Consider the following 16960-nt stretch of genomic DNA (forward strand, 5'->3'; position numbering starts at 1 on the left):
CATTTCGTCATCTCTCTAATAATAGGTCATAGGTCATAGGTCCAGGTTCAACACATCCCCCCCATCCCCATCTACACACCAAACACTTCCCGTCTGTCTCATTCTTCTGACACCTCTCCTCTTTCACATGCATAGTCACGGACACAGGCCCTCCACTAATGATTGTCTCTATGGCCGAGGCAGCGCCAGGCCACTCACTGTATGAATGTACTACTGGCCAGGCATCTGCCAAGCCCAATCCAGGGGACAGCGCTATCAGGAGGGAGGGGGAGTAAGACAGGCTCGTTAATTAACCCTAAGTGGATGTCAGGGGTCCGTGTCACTCCCCGGGCGAGAGGGGAGAGGGTATATAAGAGGTCTGGGTGCTACTGAAGATACAGAACTTCAACATTCACCTGGGAGTCACTCCAAAATGAAGAAACACATTCGACTTGTACTCTATTCCTCTTCTCCCAGTAGAGATGTGTCACGACCCCGGGCGGCGCTCGGCGGTCGTCGTTACCGGTCTACTAGCTGCCACCGATCCCCTTTTCTGTTTGTTATGTCTTATTGGTTGCACCTGTTTCTTGTTTGAGTTTTGTTTCAGGGCTATTTAAGCCTGTTAGGCCCGCCTGCTTTTGTGCGGGCTTGTTCTCTGTTTGTCTAGGTTGGTTGGATGTTATGTTCACTGACTGTTTGGTGTCCAGTTTTGGGTTGGACATATTTATTTTCGCCTGTCGTTTTTGGCGTTACTTTTGGATACCGTAATAAAGTTTGGTTTTCCCCATTATTCCTCTGCTCTCTGCGCCTGACTCCGCACCCACCACTTCTAGCTGTGTGACAAGATGACTGGAGACGCTGTGTTCTTGTGTTTATTCTTCCTCATGTCTTTCTGTTCAGCCTGCTACATCTCCAACTGTCCCGTCGGGGGCAAGAGGTCCGTCATGGACTCTCCACAACGCAAGGTGAGTGGCTAGATCTAGAATCTAGATCTACACTATTTAAATCTTATGTGTATTGTAAATAGCAGGTATGATTAGTCTTATGTATCAAGAGGAGTGGGAACTGAAAGCACTGAATTCTGAAGAAACTGAAATCTGAGATTTGACAATGAACCTTTACCTTCCCTGTGAAAAAAGGGAGTAAGAATGTTGATAAGAATCTATGTTTTTGAATGATGGTACAACTTAATACCCGATTGTCCCTTCTCTTCTCTTGCGGTGCATGTTGTGTGGGCCAGGGGAGCAGGGCCGCTGCTTCGGCCCCAGTATCTGCTGTGGGTAAGGGCTGGGCTGCTGGATGGGCTCCCCAGAGACGGCACGCTGCATGGAGGAGAACTACCTGCCCACCCCCTGTCAGGCAGGAGGGAGACCCTGTGGATCTGAAGCAGGATGCTGCGCCGCACCAAGCATCTGTTGTGACTCAGGTAAAGAAACTTCAATGTCATGTTTCTGGGATGATCTCTATGGTTATTCCACTGGTTCTAATAGAGCGGTGGATAAAATGCTTTGCTTTCTGTATCTCAGAGGGCTGCAGTGCGGACCAATCCTGTCTGGCAGAAGAGGAAGGCGACAATAAAATCAGCCAATCAGAGGGCAGCGATGACGTCCTCATCAGGCTCCTTCACTTGGCTGGCCACACCCCTCCTCATCGAGTCCACCAATGTGATGCCAGGGTTCCATGGGGGACACTTGAGAGATTTGTTGTTAGGATTTGTAGTTCAAAGTAACCTAGTTGTAGTTCATCGATCAATTCATCTATTTCACCTACCCACCCATTTACTGGCATTCTTCTTCAGTTTATAGGCAACCTCACTGGATTGGACCCTGAGCACTCCTCTGTAGATTGCCTTTGTATTGCATACTAATATAGTTTATGTACTGTATGTATAGGAATAGCTATGATTAATCTTACAAGTGTAAAGAGTCCACATGTGTATTTTAATAAAGCGTGAGAGTGTGCATGGTTTAGGCCTTTTTCTCTATCAGCTAAACAATTACCAGTTTAACATCTACATCTGAAACATGAAATGAGTGGCTAAGTGCTCTGCATCATGTAGTTCTCATATTTACTGTAACATTAGGCTCAGTATTTAGGCCAGCACAAAGTTTTGTTATGTCACAATGGACCATGAAAAATCTGTTCTATGGACTTTACTCTCCTTCACTATCACAGCTGTCCTTATATAATAATAATAATAATATCACACAAACCTTTGAGCGGATATCCTGTAGGTCATTTAGAACCATAAACAGGAACTGGAATTGCTGAATTTGATATCCAAAATAGGTTGTAACTGGGATAGTGACCTTAGGTTTCAAATAAAAACCCAGATAAAACGTTTTGCATTACTACTACCAAGGTTAATATAGTAAACGAAAACTATTTAGTAAACTGAATTAAAATAATGAACCCATTTGAAAAACTATATTGAAACTATTATCTTTGACTCCAAAACGAACTAAAATAAAACCATCATGACTTCTCAAAAAAATATTATTTTTTGGGGGGGGGGGGGCTTTTCAAGCTACTTAAATCTGGCGGGTAACTGCGGCCAGGAGATGGCGATGTTTCAAAAAAGTTCTAGCTTGTGCATCCCCATCACTAGCTAACAGAGGGAAAAAAATGTCTAGGTATCGAACTTGATTATTCTTGTACTACTAAAGTAAAAGCATTGGATTGGTGAAACATGGCCAAGATAGAGTTTCCTTCCACCATATTTTATGCTCTGGTCTCGACGCTATTCCTTTTAAATCCAAGTCACATTGAGATTTTCTTTATAATTTAAAAACTAACCTGAGCTCTTGAGAACCCAAGGCAATACAGCCATAAGGTTCTCATTTGAACAATTGGCCTTATCTGTTCTGACACACTCAAATGCAATGTGGTTTTGGAAACCGCCAAAATTCTACTTTCAGAATGATTTACAAATACAATAGATACATATTTAGTGGAAATCTGTGGTTTAACAGCTAACAGTAAGTGTATAATTTGTAAGGTTATTTTTGAATGATAATCAACCTCTAAAAGTCTCAATCCCATGATTTGATGTATTGAATTTGGCCTTTATTACTATTGCCCGTAGAAACGCATGGAATAACACATTCATAAATGGCAAAAAAGGCAGTCAAATAATCCATCATAAGGTTGAGATGTCTGTCCTGTATCTAGGACATATATAAAAGCTCAGGAAATGGTGTTTTCTCTGACACATTTAACCCCTTGTTTTTGTTGGCACGAAACTACCTCCATACAAATATGGAAGGAAACACTCTTGCCCATGTTTACACCCAATACAATGCTTTTAAACTTTTGTAGTAGGCCTAGTATATGTAATGATGAAGTTAGCGACCTAGCCAATTTTCAGTGAAAGCTAGTGATAGTGATGCAGAAACTAGGCATTTTTTAAACATCTTCTCCTAGACGCATTTATCAGGAGCATTGAGTCAAACATAATTATTTCAGTATAGTTAGTTTTTCAAATGGGTTTGTTAATTATTTTATTTCAGTTTACTAAATAGTTTTTCCATGATTAGTTTCAGCTTTAGTTTACATAATATCCTTGCAGTATACCCACATCTAACAGCAGTTCAAAAACTCACGTTTTATTGTCCCGTATACATGATACAGCAGGTGTAAAACATTACAGTGAAATGCTTAACTTGTGAGCTCTTTACTAACAATGCACAATAAAAGGTAATACTTTAGATATAAAGAAAAACACATGAAACACAAGAAAAATAATAAGAAAACCCCCCCCAGTGCTATAACCTCCTCCCTGTAGGACAAGTCATCACCATCATCACCACGTCATGTCATCAGCAAACTTGATGATGGTGTTTGAGTCCTGCTGACCATGCAGTGTAGCGAACACGATGGGAGAGAGCTGGTTTCAAGTGCAGGGCGCAGCAGGTGTTTATTTGTACAGGACCACAGGAGGGGGCAGGTGTCACGACCGTCGTATGAATAATTGGACCAAGGCACAGCGTGAGTAGAGTTCCACATTTTAATGATAGTGAAACTTCCAAAACAACAAAGAAATATCAATCATGAAATACGTAGCACACATAGGCACTAATACAAAACAATATCCCCCATAGCAGGTGGGAAAAAGGACAGACTAAGTATGATCCCCAATTAGAGGTAATGATTATCAGCTGCCTCCAATTGGGAACCATACACACACACCAACATAGAAATATAATACCTAGAAACCCCCCTAGTCACGCCCTGACCATAGAGAGCCCTCTGGGTTCTCTATGGTGTAATACGTCAGTAATACGTGACAGTACCCCCCCCCCCCCCCCCCCAAAGGTGCGGACTCCGACTGCAAAACCTGAAACTAGATGTGGAGGGTTAGGGTGGGCAACTAGCGTTGGTGGCGGCTCCGGTGTGGAACGTAGCACCCGCTCAGACCGCGGATCCGGCGATGGAGCTGGGCTGAACGCCGTGCCCCAACTGGGCACCGGCGCAGAGGAAGGCTCCGGCCATGGAGCGGGACTGGACGACGTGCCTGGACTGGGCACCGGCGCAGAGGAAGGCTCCGGCCATGGAGCGGGACTGGACGCCGTGCCTGGACTGGGCACTGGAGGCCTGGTGCGTGGAGACGGCACAGGTTGCACCGGACTGATGACACGCTCTTCAGGGTGAGTGCGGGGAGCCGGCACAGGACGTACCGGGCTGGGGAGGCGCACTGGAGGCCTGGTGCTTGGAGCCGGCACAGGTTGCACCGGACTGATGACACGCTCTTCAGGGCGAGTGCGGGGAGCCGGCACAGGACGTACCGGGCTGGGAAGGCGCACTGGAAGCCTGGTGCTTGGAGCCGGCACAGGTTGCACCGGACTGATGACACGCTCTTCAGGGCGAGCGCGGGGAGCCGGCACAGGACGTACCGGGCTGGGAAGGCGCACTGGAGGCCTGGTGCGTGGATCCGGCACAGGTTGCACCGAACTGATGACACGCTCTTCAGGGCGAGTGCGGGGAGCCGGCACAGGACGTACCGGGCTGGGAAGGCGCACTGGAGGCCTGGTGCGTGGATCCGGCACAGGTTGCACCGGACTGATGACACGCTCCTCAAAACGCCTGCGCTGCATCATACTCCTAGCCAACATCTCTCTCCGGTATCCCTCCTCAAACTGCTCCATCGACTCCCAGACGGTCTCTGGCTCTCTCCTCGGCTCGGCCGACCGCCTCTTGTGCCGTCCCCCCCAAAAAACTCGGGGTTGCCCTTGGGCTGTTTGTGGCCGCGGACCCCGGCGTCGTGGCTGTCCTCCTTTAGGGTCTCGCATCCACCTAGTATCTCTTCCCATGACCCATGGCACGCTGCTTGGTCCTGACTATGGGGGATATTCTGTCACAACCGTTGTATGAATAATTTGACCAAGGCGCAGCATGAGTAGAGTTCCAAATTTTAATGATAGTGAAACTTCCAAAACAACAAAGATATAACGATGGTGAAATACGTAGCGCACATAGGCATTCATACAAAACAATATCCCCCATAGCAGGTGGGAAAAAGTACACACTAAGTATGATCCCCAATTAGAGGTAACGATTATCAGCTGCCTCCAATTGGGAACCATACACACACACCAACATAGAAATATAACACCTAGAAACCCCCCTAGTCACGTCCTGGTTGCACCATAGAGAACCCCGAGTGCTCTCTATGGAACCTGGGTCCAGGGGCAGGCAGTAGGTCATAAACAGGGGGTCCAAAAAGGCAACAGTACAGGCAGGTTAAAAGCTAGTAAGGTCATCTGGGAGATCAGGCATTAGCTTGATAGCAGGCTAAAGTACAGGCAGGGAATAGGCAAAAGGTGTTGCTAGTGAGGCAGGCCAAAACTATCATACACGGGAGGAGAAAATCACGGGAAACCCAGCGCTCCGAATAGAAGTGTGTCACAAAACAAACAATACCTCACAATGATGGGGTGCAAAGAACTGAACTAAATAGCGTATGATAATGACATACAGGTGTGTGAACAGGTGATCAGAATTCAGGTGATTGGGATCTGGAGAGTGAGCTGCGTTCAGGGGATCTATGTGTTTGAGAGTGTGAGCTGGAAAGTGGACTGGAAAGTGAGCTGCATTTAGGGGAGCTACATGTTTGAGAGTGTGAGTTGGAAGCAGACGTTAGACGCAGAGTGCTGAGAAGTTAAAAGTAACTTGATACATTACAACGTTACTTCCCTTAAAAGTAACTCGTTATGGTATAACATTATTTGCTGTGGAAAGTAACCCAAAAAAAACGGACTCGTTGGTCATTCTTAGGGTATTTCACTAGAAAAGCCAGGTCTTGTCACGCCCTGACCATAGAGAGCTTTTTATTCTCTATGTTGGTTAGGTCGGGGTGTGACTAGGGTGGGTTAACTAGGTGATTCTATTTCTATGTTGGCCTGGTATGGTTCCCAATCAGAGGCAGCTGTTTATTGTTGTCGGTGATTGGGGATCATATTTAGGCAGCCATTTCCCCATTGTGCTTTGTGGGATCTTGTCTATGCGAGCACTATATTAGCTTCACGTTTTCGTTTTGTGCTTTATTGTTTTCTTTGAGTTTCACTTCCAAATAAAGAGTATGGAACCATACCACGCTGCATCTTGGTCCACTTATTACAACGATCGTGACAGGTCTTGATACCCCATAGGCTGCCTAAGCCATTGATACAGCTTCTTGATGTCAGCATTCTAAGTCTACAACATTCTATCGCTGCATTCAAACTTGCAACCCTTGGAATCAGATGGTTACAATCCATGGCTGTGACAGCACCATTCTCTCAGTAGTTGTGTGAGTGAGAGAAGGTATCTAGTTGAGCCGAACATGTCAGATCACACTGCCGTCTCATCCATGTCAATGATATTGCTCACCTTTATCTTATTTTGCACAATCTTTACGGTACTGACTGAAGTTCACTCTAACACAATTCATTTAGACCCGGCATTTATTTGAAACAGGCATTTATTTGCTGAAATGTGTGCCGATGCCCGGCTATGAAAAGGGACATTACATCCCCTCACATACCTGCTGCACACCTGTCAAATGAATTTTCCATACGTGACCATCCAATAAAATTGATGCAGAGACCAGTTGACCATGGTTGGTGTCCACTGATTTCAGATGTAACCTTTTGACCTCTCTGAAGGTCTCTGAAGGGGATCGAAAATGTCACAGATCTGGCGGATGTAAACACCATCGTCAACGTGAGTCTAGGGGCACATGTATGGGGGGTTCATTTAACAACACTATTTTAGGGTTCATTTATCATTAAATTGTGAATTAATTAATTGTTTATGACTGATGTGAAATGAATGCAATTCAACCCTTTGCCGCCACCTGTGCTCTTATTACAGCCTTATTAGCCCTATTGGCCTACTGTACTGGCATGGATATATTGAGTGTAATGATTAAATGTATCCACTAGATGAAGCTCTTTCTCTTTTCCGATCATGACTGTAGCTGGCACCGCAGCAAACAAATGTGCACTGTGAATTAATATAATTTAAAAGGCATGGAATAGTCTGGTCTCACTGCAATGCATTGTAATAGCATTTTACATACTTAGGTAGAACTTCAGGGAAAATTGAAATTCAGCAATAATGAGACACCAATGGTGGAATTTAGAAGAATATTGATCAGTGGATTAGTGGGATTCAATGCATTAGGAAATCAGCACACAAGCCAACAATTGATTTTTCTCAACAATTTTAATGTGACTTTACTTTTTTTTATATAAAGTTAAAAAAGCCCAGCAGTGTAGAAAATAAAGCTAGAATTCTTAATTGAACCAATAACAAAGCAGTCACCCCTCCTCTGTTTTGGTATGAAGCCGATAGATGGGCCTGGAGAAATGTAACAACTCTCAAATTGATATACAGAGCTATGGATGCAAGGACTGACCATTCACGATATAATAATTATAGTTTTACCCACGTTTTAAAGCTATACAGTGTTTGTTTACATTTCCATTGTTTACAAACATTGGAGTAAAACCAGCTTATATTTTGGGTTCTCATGGAGTGACAGTTGAACTAAGCTCATGAGGCATTTATAAGTTATATTCTTCAAGAATCAATAGGTATATATAATTGATTTATAAGTCCAAAAATAGATATAGCAACTAAGGATTCTAGCTTTAAAGGATTGGTAGGGCCATCCATCTAGTCTGTTACAATATAAGGGTTACCAGATAGGTTCGAATCCTTCCATTAAAGGGCCCATAATAGTTTAAAAGTGGCTTCCTCAAATTGCTAGTGATTTTGAAAATGCAAGTTGGGTTAAAGCAATGGTGGACGTGTTTTGGGAATTTGCTTTTACTAGCTCTTTCACACCAGTGTAGCTGACAAGGGGATAAAGAGAGGGGATATGAGGGTGAGGCGTTTCCCAGCTACAGTATGGTTGGTGAGGAGCCATGGATGTTGGAACTGAGAAGGGTTGATTCCTCTGACAATCTGTATGTAAACTGATATCAAGGTGTGTACTGTGTACACTGCTATGCTATTGTGTGTGTCTGTGTGTCTGTGTGTGTGGTGTGTGTGTGTGTGTGAGATCACTTCTTCTGCCGGCGGAAGAGATTCTTGACACTCTCCGCCATAGGTTCGTTCATCATGCTCATTGGCTGGTTCTTCAGGGCAGCCTCCCGCATACTTTTGTAAATATACTCATTCTCTCTAAACATCCTCAACTCCATTTCTGTCTGCATACGCATAGCCTAGGGAGAGGGGGAGGGATCAGGTCGTCAAGGTGACTTTAATCTTGGAGATCGTTCCCTGTGTGTGTGCGTTTCTGTGTGAGAATGCATGTGTATGTGTGCATGTCTCATGTCTTACCTCAAGGTCTTTGGTGATGGGATGTGTGGGTCCGTGTGTTCTCTGCAGGATGGCATAGGCCTTACAGATCATGCCGTGTCCCACCTCTATCTTCCCTGCCTGCCAGTGGGTCACTCCTGCCCTCATGGTTGCCATCCCCAGGTGGGCGTTGCATGGATGGTATAGCTTGCTGTCAAAATGTGATACAGTGATACATTTAATTACACCATTTTTTCTTCTAAACTCTGTTAAGAGGTTTCTTATGGTCAATTGTACTTACTTGTATCCGTCCACCATTTTGCGTGCATAGTCAGCGGCCTCGTCAATAAACTGCAGGTAGGCTGACACCTCACTGGCTGTGCTCCACATCCTTAGCTGGTAGATGTGTGTATCAGCCAACACTGGCTCCTGTTTCTCCATACACTCCCTGCATATCTTAATAACCTGGGAGGAGAGAGGAGGAGAGCGGGAGGGTTGATTTAGGCTTGGAATCCAGTGTGTGTGTGTGTGTGTGTGTGTGTGTGTGTGTGTGTGTGTGTGTGTGTGTGTGTGTGTGTGTGTGTGTGTGTGTGTGTGTGTTTATGTTGTACCTCATGGTAGTTCCCCTCCAAGCGAGCCTTATCCATCTTCTGCAGCATCTGCAGACTGTACTCTGTTACCTCCTTCACCTGCTCCTCTGGTACCTACAGGACAAGAGAGGACAGGAGATGACAGGAGAGGAGAGAAAAGGACAAGAGAGGACAGGAGAAGACAGGAGAGGACAGGAGAGGAGAGAAAAGGACAGGAGAGGAGAGAAGAGGACAGGAGAGGAGAGAAGAGGACAGAAGAGGAGAGAAAAGGACAGGAGAGGAGAGAAGAGGACAGGAGAGGACAGGAGAGTAGAGGACAGGAGAGGACAGGAGAGGAGAGGAGGACAGGAGATGAGAGGAGAGAAGAGGACAGGAGAGGACAGGAGAGTAGAGGACAGGAGAGGAGAGTAGACGACAGGAGATGTCAGGAGAAGTCAGGAGAGGAGAGAAGAGGACAGGAGAGAAGAGGAGGACAGGAGATGAGAGGAGAGAAGAGGACAGGAGAGGACAGGAGAGGAGAGTAGATGACAGGAGAGGTCAGGAGAGGTCAGGAGACGAGAGAATAGGACAGGGGAGGAGAGAAGAGGACAGGAGATGAGAGAATAGGACATGAGAGGACAGTAGAGGAGAAAAAGGACAGGAGAGAGAGGAGAGAAGATGACAGGAGTGGAGAGGACAGGAGAGGTCAGGAGAGGAGAGAAGAGAACATGAGAGGGGAGAAGAGGACAAAAGAGGAGAGAAGAGGACAAAAGAGGAGAGAAGAGGACAGTAGAGGACAGGGGAGGAGAGGAGGACAGTAGAGGACAGGGGAGGAGAGAAAAGGACAGGAGAGGAGAGGAGGACAGGAGATGAGAGGAGAGAAGAGGATAGGTCAGGAGAGGTCAGGAGAGGAGAGAATAGGACAGGAGAGGAGAGAAGAGGACAGGAGATGAGAATAGGACAGGAGTGGACAGTAGAGGAGAAAAAAGGACAGGAGATGAGAGGAGAGAAGAGGACAGGGGAGGAGAGGACAGGAGAAGACAGGAGTGGAGAGAAGAGGACAGGGGAAGAGAGAAGAGGACAGGAGAGGACAGTAGAGGACAGGGGAGGAGAGAAGAGGACAGGAGTGGAGAGAAGAGGACAGGGGAGGAGAGAAGAGGACAGGAGAGGAGAGAAGAGGACAGGAGATGAGAGAATAGGACAGGATAGGACAGTAGAGGTCAGGAGAGGAGCCCTGGTTTAGAGAAAAATATTATTCTTCTGCTCTGCTCCCACCTCCCCCAGACAACACACACACCACACACCACACACCACACACCACACACCACACACACACCACACACACACCACACACACACCACACACCACACACCACACACACACACACACACTCATTGGAAAGAGCACAGTCAGCCGCAGTGCAGTGTTCCTGGAGCTTGTCTAAGTGCCTCGCTCAAATCAAATCACATTTTATTGGCCGCATACACATATTTACTAGATGAAATTGTGGATGTAGCGAAATGCTTGTGTTTTTAGCTCCAACAGTGCAGTAATATCTAGCCATACACAGCAATCCACACAAATGGAAAAGTTAAATAATGGAATTAAGAATGTCCAATGACTACGGAGTATAAATATACAGTACCAGTCAAAAGGTCGGACACACCTGCTCATTCATGGGTTTTTCTTTATTTTTACTGTTTTCTACATTGTAGAATAATAGAGAAGACATCAAAACTATGAAATAACACATATGGAATAATGTAGTAACCAAAAAAGTGTTAAACAAATCTAAACATATTTTAAATGTGACATTCTTGAAAGTAGCCACCCTTTGCCTTGATGACAGCTTTGTATTCTCTTGGCATTCTCTCAACCAGCTTCATGAGGTAGTCACCTGGAATGCATTTCAATTAACAGGTGTGCCTTGTTAAAAGTTAATTTGTGGAATTTCTTTCATTCTTAAAACTTCTTCAGGATCAGTGGGCCCCCGGTGGGACGGTTGAGCTAACGTAGGCTAATGCGATTAGCATGAGGTTGTAAGTAACAGGAACATTTCCCAGGACATAGACATGTCTGATATTGGCAGAAAACTTAAATTCTTGTTAATCTAACTGCACTGTCAAATTTACAGTAGCTATTACAGTGAAAGAATACCAAGCTATTGTTTGAGGAGAGTGCACAGTTTTGAACATGAAAAGTTATTAATAGACGAATTAGGCACATTTGGGTGGTCTAGATACAACATTTTGAACAGAAATGAAATGGTTCATTGGATCAGTCTAACACGTTGCAAATACACTGCCTCCATCTAGTGGCCAAAAGATATATTGCATCTGGGCTGGAATAATACATTATGGCCTTTCTCTTGAATTTCAAAGATGATGGTACAAAAAAAATACTATAAAACGTTTTTTTCTTTGTATTATCTTTTACCAGATCTAATATGTTATATTCTCCTACATTCCTTTGACATTTACACAAACGTCAAAACGTTTCCTTTTAAATGGTACCAAGAAAATGCATATCCTTGCTTCAGGGCCTGAGCTACAGGCAGTTAGATTTGGGTATGTCATTTTAGGTGAAAATTGAAAAAAGGGACAGAGTCTTAAGAGTTTGAGCCATTAAGTTGTGTTGTAACAAGGTAGGGGTGGTATACAGAAGATAGCCTTATTTGGTAAAAGACCAAGTCCATATTATGGCAAGAACAGCTCGAATAAGCAAAGAGAAAAAACAGTCCATCATTACTTTAAGACATGAAGGTCAGTCAATCCGTAAAATTTCAAGAACTTTGAAACTTTCTTCAAGTGCGGTAGCAAAAACATTAAGCGCTATGATGAAACTGGCTCTCATGAGGACCACCACAGGAAAGGAAGACCCAGAATTACCTTTGCTGCAGAGGATAAGTTCATTAGAGTTAACTGCACCTCAGATTGCAGCCCAAATAAAGTTCAAGTAACAGACACATCTCAACATCAACTGTTCAGAGAAGACTACATGAATCAAGCCTTCATGGTCTGATTGCTGCAAAGAAACCCCCACTAAAGGACACCAATAATAAGAAGAGACTTGCTAGGGCCAAGAAACACGAGCAATGGACATTAGACCGGTGGAAATCTGTCCTTTGGTGTCATGAGTCCAAATTTGAGATTTTTGATTGCAACCGCCTTGTCTTTGTGAAATGCAGAGTAGGTGAACGGATGATCTCTGCATGTGTGGTTCCCACCGTGAAGCACGGAGGAGGACGTGTGATGTGTGGGGGTGCATTGCTGGTGACGCTGTCAGTGATTTATTTAGAATTCAAGGCACACTTAACCAGCATGGCTACCACAGCATTCTGCAGCGATGTGCCATCCCATCTGGTTTGCGCTTAGTGGGACTATCATTTGTTTTTCAACAGAACAATGACCCAACACACCTCCAGGCTGTGTAAGGGCTATTTGACCAAGGAGAGTGATGGATTGCTGCATCAGATAACCTGGCCTCCACAATCACCTGACCTCAACCCAATTGAGATGGCTTGGGATGAGTTGGACTACAGAGTTATGGAAAAGCATTCCTCATGAAGCTGGTTGAGAGAATGCTATAAGTGTTTAAAGCTGTCATCAAGGCAAAGGGTGGCTACTTTGAAGAATCTCAAATATAAAATATATTTTGATTTGTTTTATACTTTTTTGGTTGCTACATAATTCCATATGTGTTAGTTCATAGTGTTGATGTCTTCGCTATTACTCTATAATGTTGAAAATAGTCAAATAAAGAAAAAACCTTGAATGAGTAGGTGTTTGCAAGCTTTTGACTTGTTCTATATATATATATATACACACACAAATGGACCACAGAGTGAAGGAAAAGCAGCCAACAGGTGCTCAGCACATGGAAAAGCATTCCTCATGAAGCTGATTGAGAGAATGCCAAGAGTGTGCAAAGCTGTCATCAAGGCAAAGGGTGGCTACTTTCAGGAATCTCAAATATAAAATATATTTTGAATTGTTTAACACTTTTTTGGTTACTACATAATTCCATATGTGTTATTTCATAGTTTTGATGTCTTCACTACTACTCTACAATGTAGAAAATAGTAAAAAATAAAGAAAAACCCTTGAATGAGTAGGTGTTCTAAAACTTTTGACTGGTAGTGTATGTATGCTGGAATACATGTGGGGGTAGTATATAATGTATCACTAGACATGTCTCACATGTCAGTCTGGTCTTGTCAAAATTACACACTGATTGACACCGATGACAACACGTTATTATCACGTGACAATGCATTGTGCCTTGTTACCAATGTCACCGTTGCAGATGCTCAATAATGTTCTCAATAATGTTCTCTGTTTTCATAATGATCCCATATGTGAACATACTGACTGACAAAAGCCCTAGGAACAGAATTCTAATTCTATAGTCCCAGTACTCTAATGTTAGGGTATTGCTTTTATGATCGTAGTCGTCGAGGGCAGCTGTCTTGGCTGGCTTTTGTCCTGAGTCTGACCTCTCAAGCAGTGACTCATCTAGATGTAGGAAAGAATGTGAGTGGACCTATTAGCAACTTTAAAGTGGTTTGATATTATGTTACAGCTAGCAGTGATTTAGCCTACAGCAAGTCAACACATTCCCACAAGGCCTAGTACAGGATATGATGTTCATAAATCGAAAGCAACACAAGGTTCAGTTCTTTTCACTTTAAACAATAATCAGTCCTAGGACCCATCATTTGATCCTATCATAATAAGTAATGCACTGAACCCAGTGGGATATTTGCTGGTCAAATTTAAATGACATACATGGGTGGATTTCACATTCACATGCCCCTACCTTGACCCCGTCCACCTCCTTGCCTCCCATCTTGAGGTCGTCTTTGATGTGACCTTTACAGTGTTCACAGGTACAGTCAAAGAAGTAATGCATTTTCAGCTGTCTCTGTCTGTCCTCAGTCACGTTCAGGAAATCCACGTAGGACACTGTCACCTCCTCACCCGGCTCGATCTTGCCCAGGGCACGCAGCTCAATCCTGGGGTGAGGAGAGGGGCAGTGAGTGGGTTATGTGGGGTGCGCCGGAGGCAAAGGACAGGGTGCATCTCAATAGTCTAAAATGGAATTCTGAGATTAACCTGTAGCTACAGTTGTAGATCACGGACATGTGACAATGCACAGATCACCTGAGGGGTCTTAGGCAACATTTGGTTACATTTTTATACAGATCTTTTCAGCTGGGCTGAACGCCGTGCCCCAACTGGGCACCGGCGCAGAGGAAGGCTCCGGCCATGGAGCGGGACTGGACGACGTGCCTGGACTGGGCACCGGCGCAGAGGAAGGCTCCGGCCATGGAGCGGGACTGGACGCCGTGCCTGGACTGGGCACTGGAGGCCTGGTGCGTGGAGACGGCACAGGTTGCACCGGACTGATGACACGCTCTTCAGGGTGAGTGCGGGGAGCCGGCACAGGACGTACCGGGCTGGGGAGGCGCACTGGAGGCCTGGTGCTTGGAGCCGGCACAGGTTGCACCGGACTGATGACACGCTCTTCAGGGCGAGTGCGGGGAGCCGGCACAGGACGTACCGGGCTGGGAAGGCGCACTGGAAGCCTGGTGCTTGGAGCCGGCACAGGTTGCACCGGACTGATGACACGCTCTTCAGGGCGAGTGCGGGGAGCCGGCACAGGACGTACCGGGCTGGGAAGGCGCACTGGAGGCCTGGTACGTGGATCCGGCACAGGTTGCACCGAACTGATGACACGCTCTTCAGGGCGAGTGCGGGGAGCCGGCACAGGACGTACCGGGCTGGGAAGGCGCACTGGAGGCCTGGTGCGTGGATCCGGCACAGGTTGCACCGGACTGATGACACGCTCCTCAAAACGCCTGCGCTGCATCATACTCCTAGCCAACATCTCTCTCCGGTATCCCTCCTCAAACTGCTCCATCGACTCCCAGACGGTCTCTGGCTCTCTCCTCGGCTCGGCCGACCGCCTCTTGTGCCGTCCCCCCCAAAAAACTTGGGGTTGCCCTTGGGCTGTTTGTGGCCGCGGACCCCGGCGTCGTGGCTGTCCTCCTTTAGGGTCTCGCATCCACCTAGTATCTCTTCCCATGACCCATGGCACGCTGCTTGGTCCTGACTATGGGGGATATTCTGTCACAACCGTTGTATGAATAATTTGACCAAGGCGCAGCATGAGTAGAGTTCCAAATTTTAATGATAGTGAAACTTCCAAAACAACAAAGATATAACGATGGTGAAATACGTAGCGCACATAGGCATTCATACAAAACAATATCCCCCATAGCAGGTGGGAAAAAGTACACACTAAGTATGATCCCCAATTAGAGGTAACGATTATCAGCTGCCTCCAATTGGGAACCATACACACACACCAACATAGAAATATAACACCTAGAAACCCCCCTAGTCACGTCCTGGTTGCACCATAGAGAACCCCGAGTGCTCTCTATGGAACCTGGGTCCAGGGGCAGGCAGTAGGTCATAAACAGGGGGTCCAAAAAGGCAACAGTACAGGCAGGTTAAAAGCTAGTAAGGTCATCTGGGAGATCAGGCATTAGCTTGATAGCAGGCTAAAGTACAGGCAGGGAATAGGCAAAAGGTGTTGCTAGTGAGGCAGGCCAAAACTATCATACACGGGAGGAGAAAATCACGGGAAACCCAGCGCTCCGAATAGAAGTGTGTCACAAAACAAACAATACCTCACAATGATGGGGTGCAAAGAACTGAACTAAATAGCGTATGATAATGACATACAGGTGTGTGAACAGGTGATCAGAATTCAGGTGATTGGGATCTGGAGAGTGAGCTGCGTTCAGGGGATCTATGTGTTTGAGAGTGTGAGCTGGAAAGTGGACTGGAAAGTGAGCTGCATTTAGGGGAGCTACATGTTTGAGAGTGTGAGTTGGAAGCAGACGTTAGACGCAGAGTGCTGAGAAGTTAAAAGTAACTTGATACATTACAACGTTACTTCCCTTAAAAGTAACTCGTTATGGTATAACATTATTTGCTGTGGAAAGTAACCCAAAAAAACGGACTCGTTGGTCATTCTTAGGGTATTTCACTAGAAAAGCCAGGTCTTGTCACGCCCTGACCATAGAGAGCTTTTTATTCTCTATGTTGGTTAGGTCGGGGTGTGACTAGGGTGGGTTAACTAGGTGATTCTATTTCTATGTTGGCCTGGTATGGTTCCCAATCAGAGGCAGCTGTTTATTGTTGTCGGTGATTGGGGATCATATTTAGGCAGCCATTTCCCCATTGTGCTTTGTGGGATCTTGTCTATGCGAGCACTATATTAGCTTCACGTTTTCGTTTTGTGCTTTATTGTTTTCTTTGAGTTTCACTTCCAAATAAAGAGTATGGAACCATACCACGCTGCATCTTGGTCCACTTATTACAACGATCGTGACAGGTCTTGATACCCCATAGGCTGCCTAAGCCATTGATACAGCTTCTTGATGTCAGCATTCTAAGTCTACAACATTCTATCGCTGCATTCAAACTTGCAACCCTTGGAATCAGATGGTTACAATCCATGGCTTTGACAGCACCATTCTCTCAGTAGTTGTGTGAGTGAGAGAAGGTATCTAGTTGAGCCGAACATGTCAGATCACACTGCCGTCTCATCCATGT

General features: G+C 45.4%; 1 protein-coding gene and 1 pseudogene across 1 annotated transcript; one reads left to right on the top strand and one right to left on the bottom strand.

Annotated features, from left to right (window-relative positions):
- Window positions 1–824: 824 nt before the first annotated feature.
- LOC120062928 lies at window positions 825–2000 on the top strand (annotated as a pseudogene).
- Window positions 2001–7704: 5704 nt separating this feature from the next.
- Window positions 7705–15398, bottom strand: LOC120062929 (histone-lysine N-methyltransferase SMYD1-like). Its single transcript, XM_039012985.1, has 6 exons — window positions 15337–15398; window positions 14151–14346; window positions 9375–9467; window positions 9065–9228; window positions 8806–8974; window positions 7705–8687 (listed from the first exon to the last, which is right to left on the bottom strand). The coding sequence occupies exons 1-6, from the start codon at window positions 15396–15398 to the stop codon at window positions 8526–8528; spliced, it is 846 nt and encodes a 281-aa protein (XP_038868913.1). The 3' UTR covers window positions 7705–8525.
- Between the last annotated feature and the right edge of the window lie 1562 nt (window positions 15399–16960).

Source organism: Salvelinus namaycush, chromosome 18 (genome assembly GCF_016432855.1).
Source record: "Salvelinus namaycush isolate Seneca chromosome 18, SaNama_1.0, whole genome shotgun sequence".
Taxonomy (NCBI): domain Eukaryota; kingdom Metazoa; phylum Chordata; class Actinopteri; order Salmoniformes; family Salmonidae; genus Salvelinus; species Salvelinus namaycush.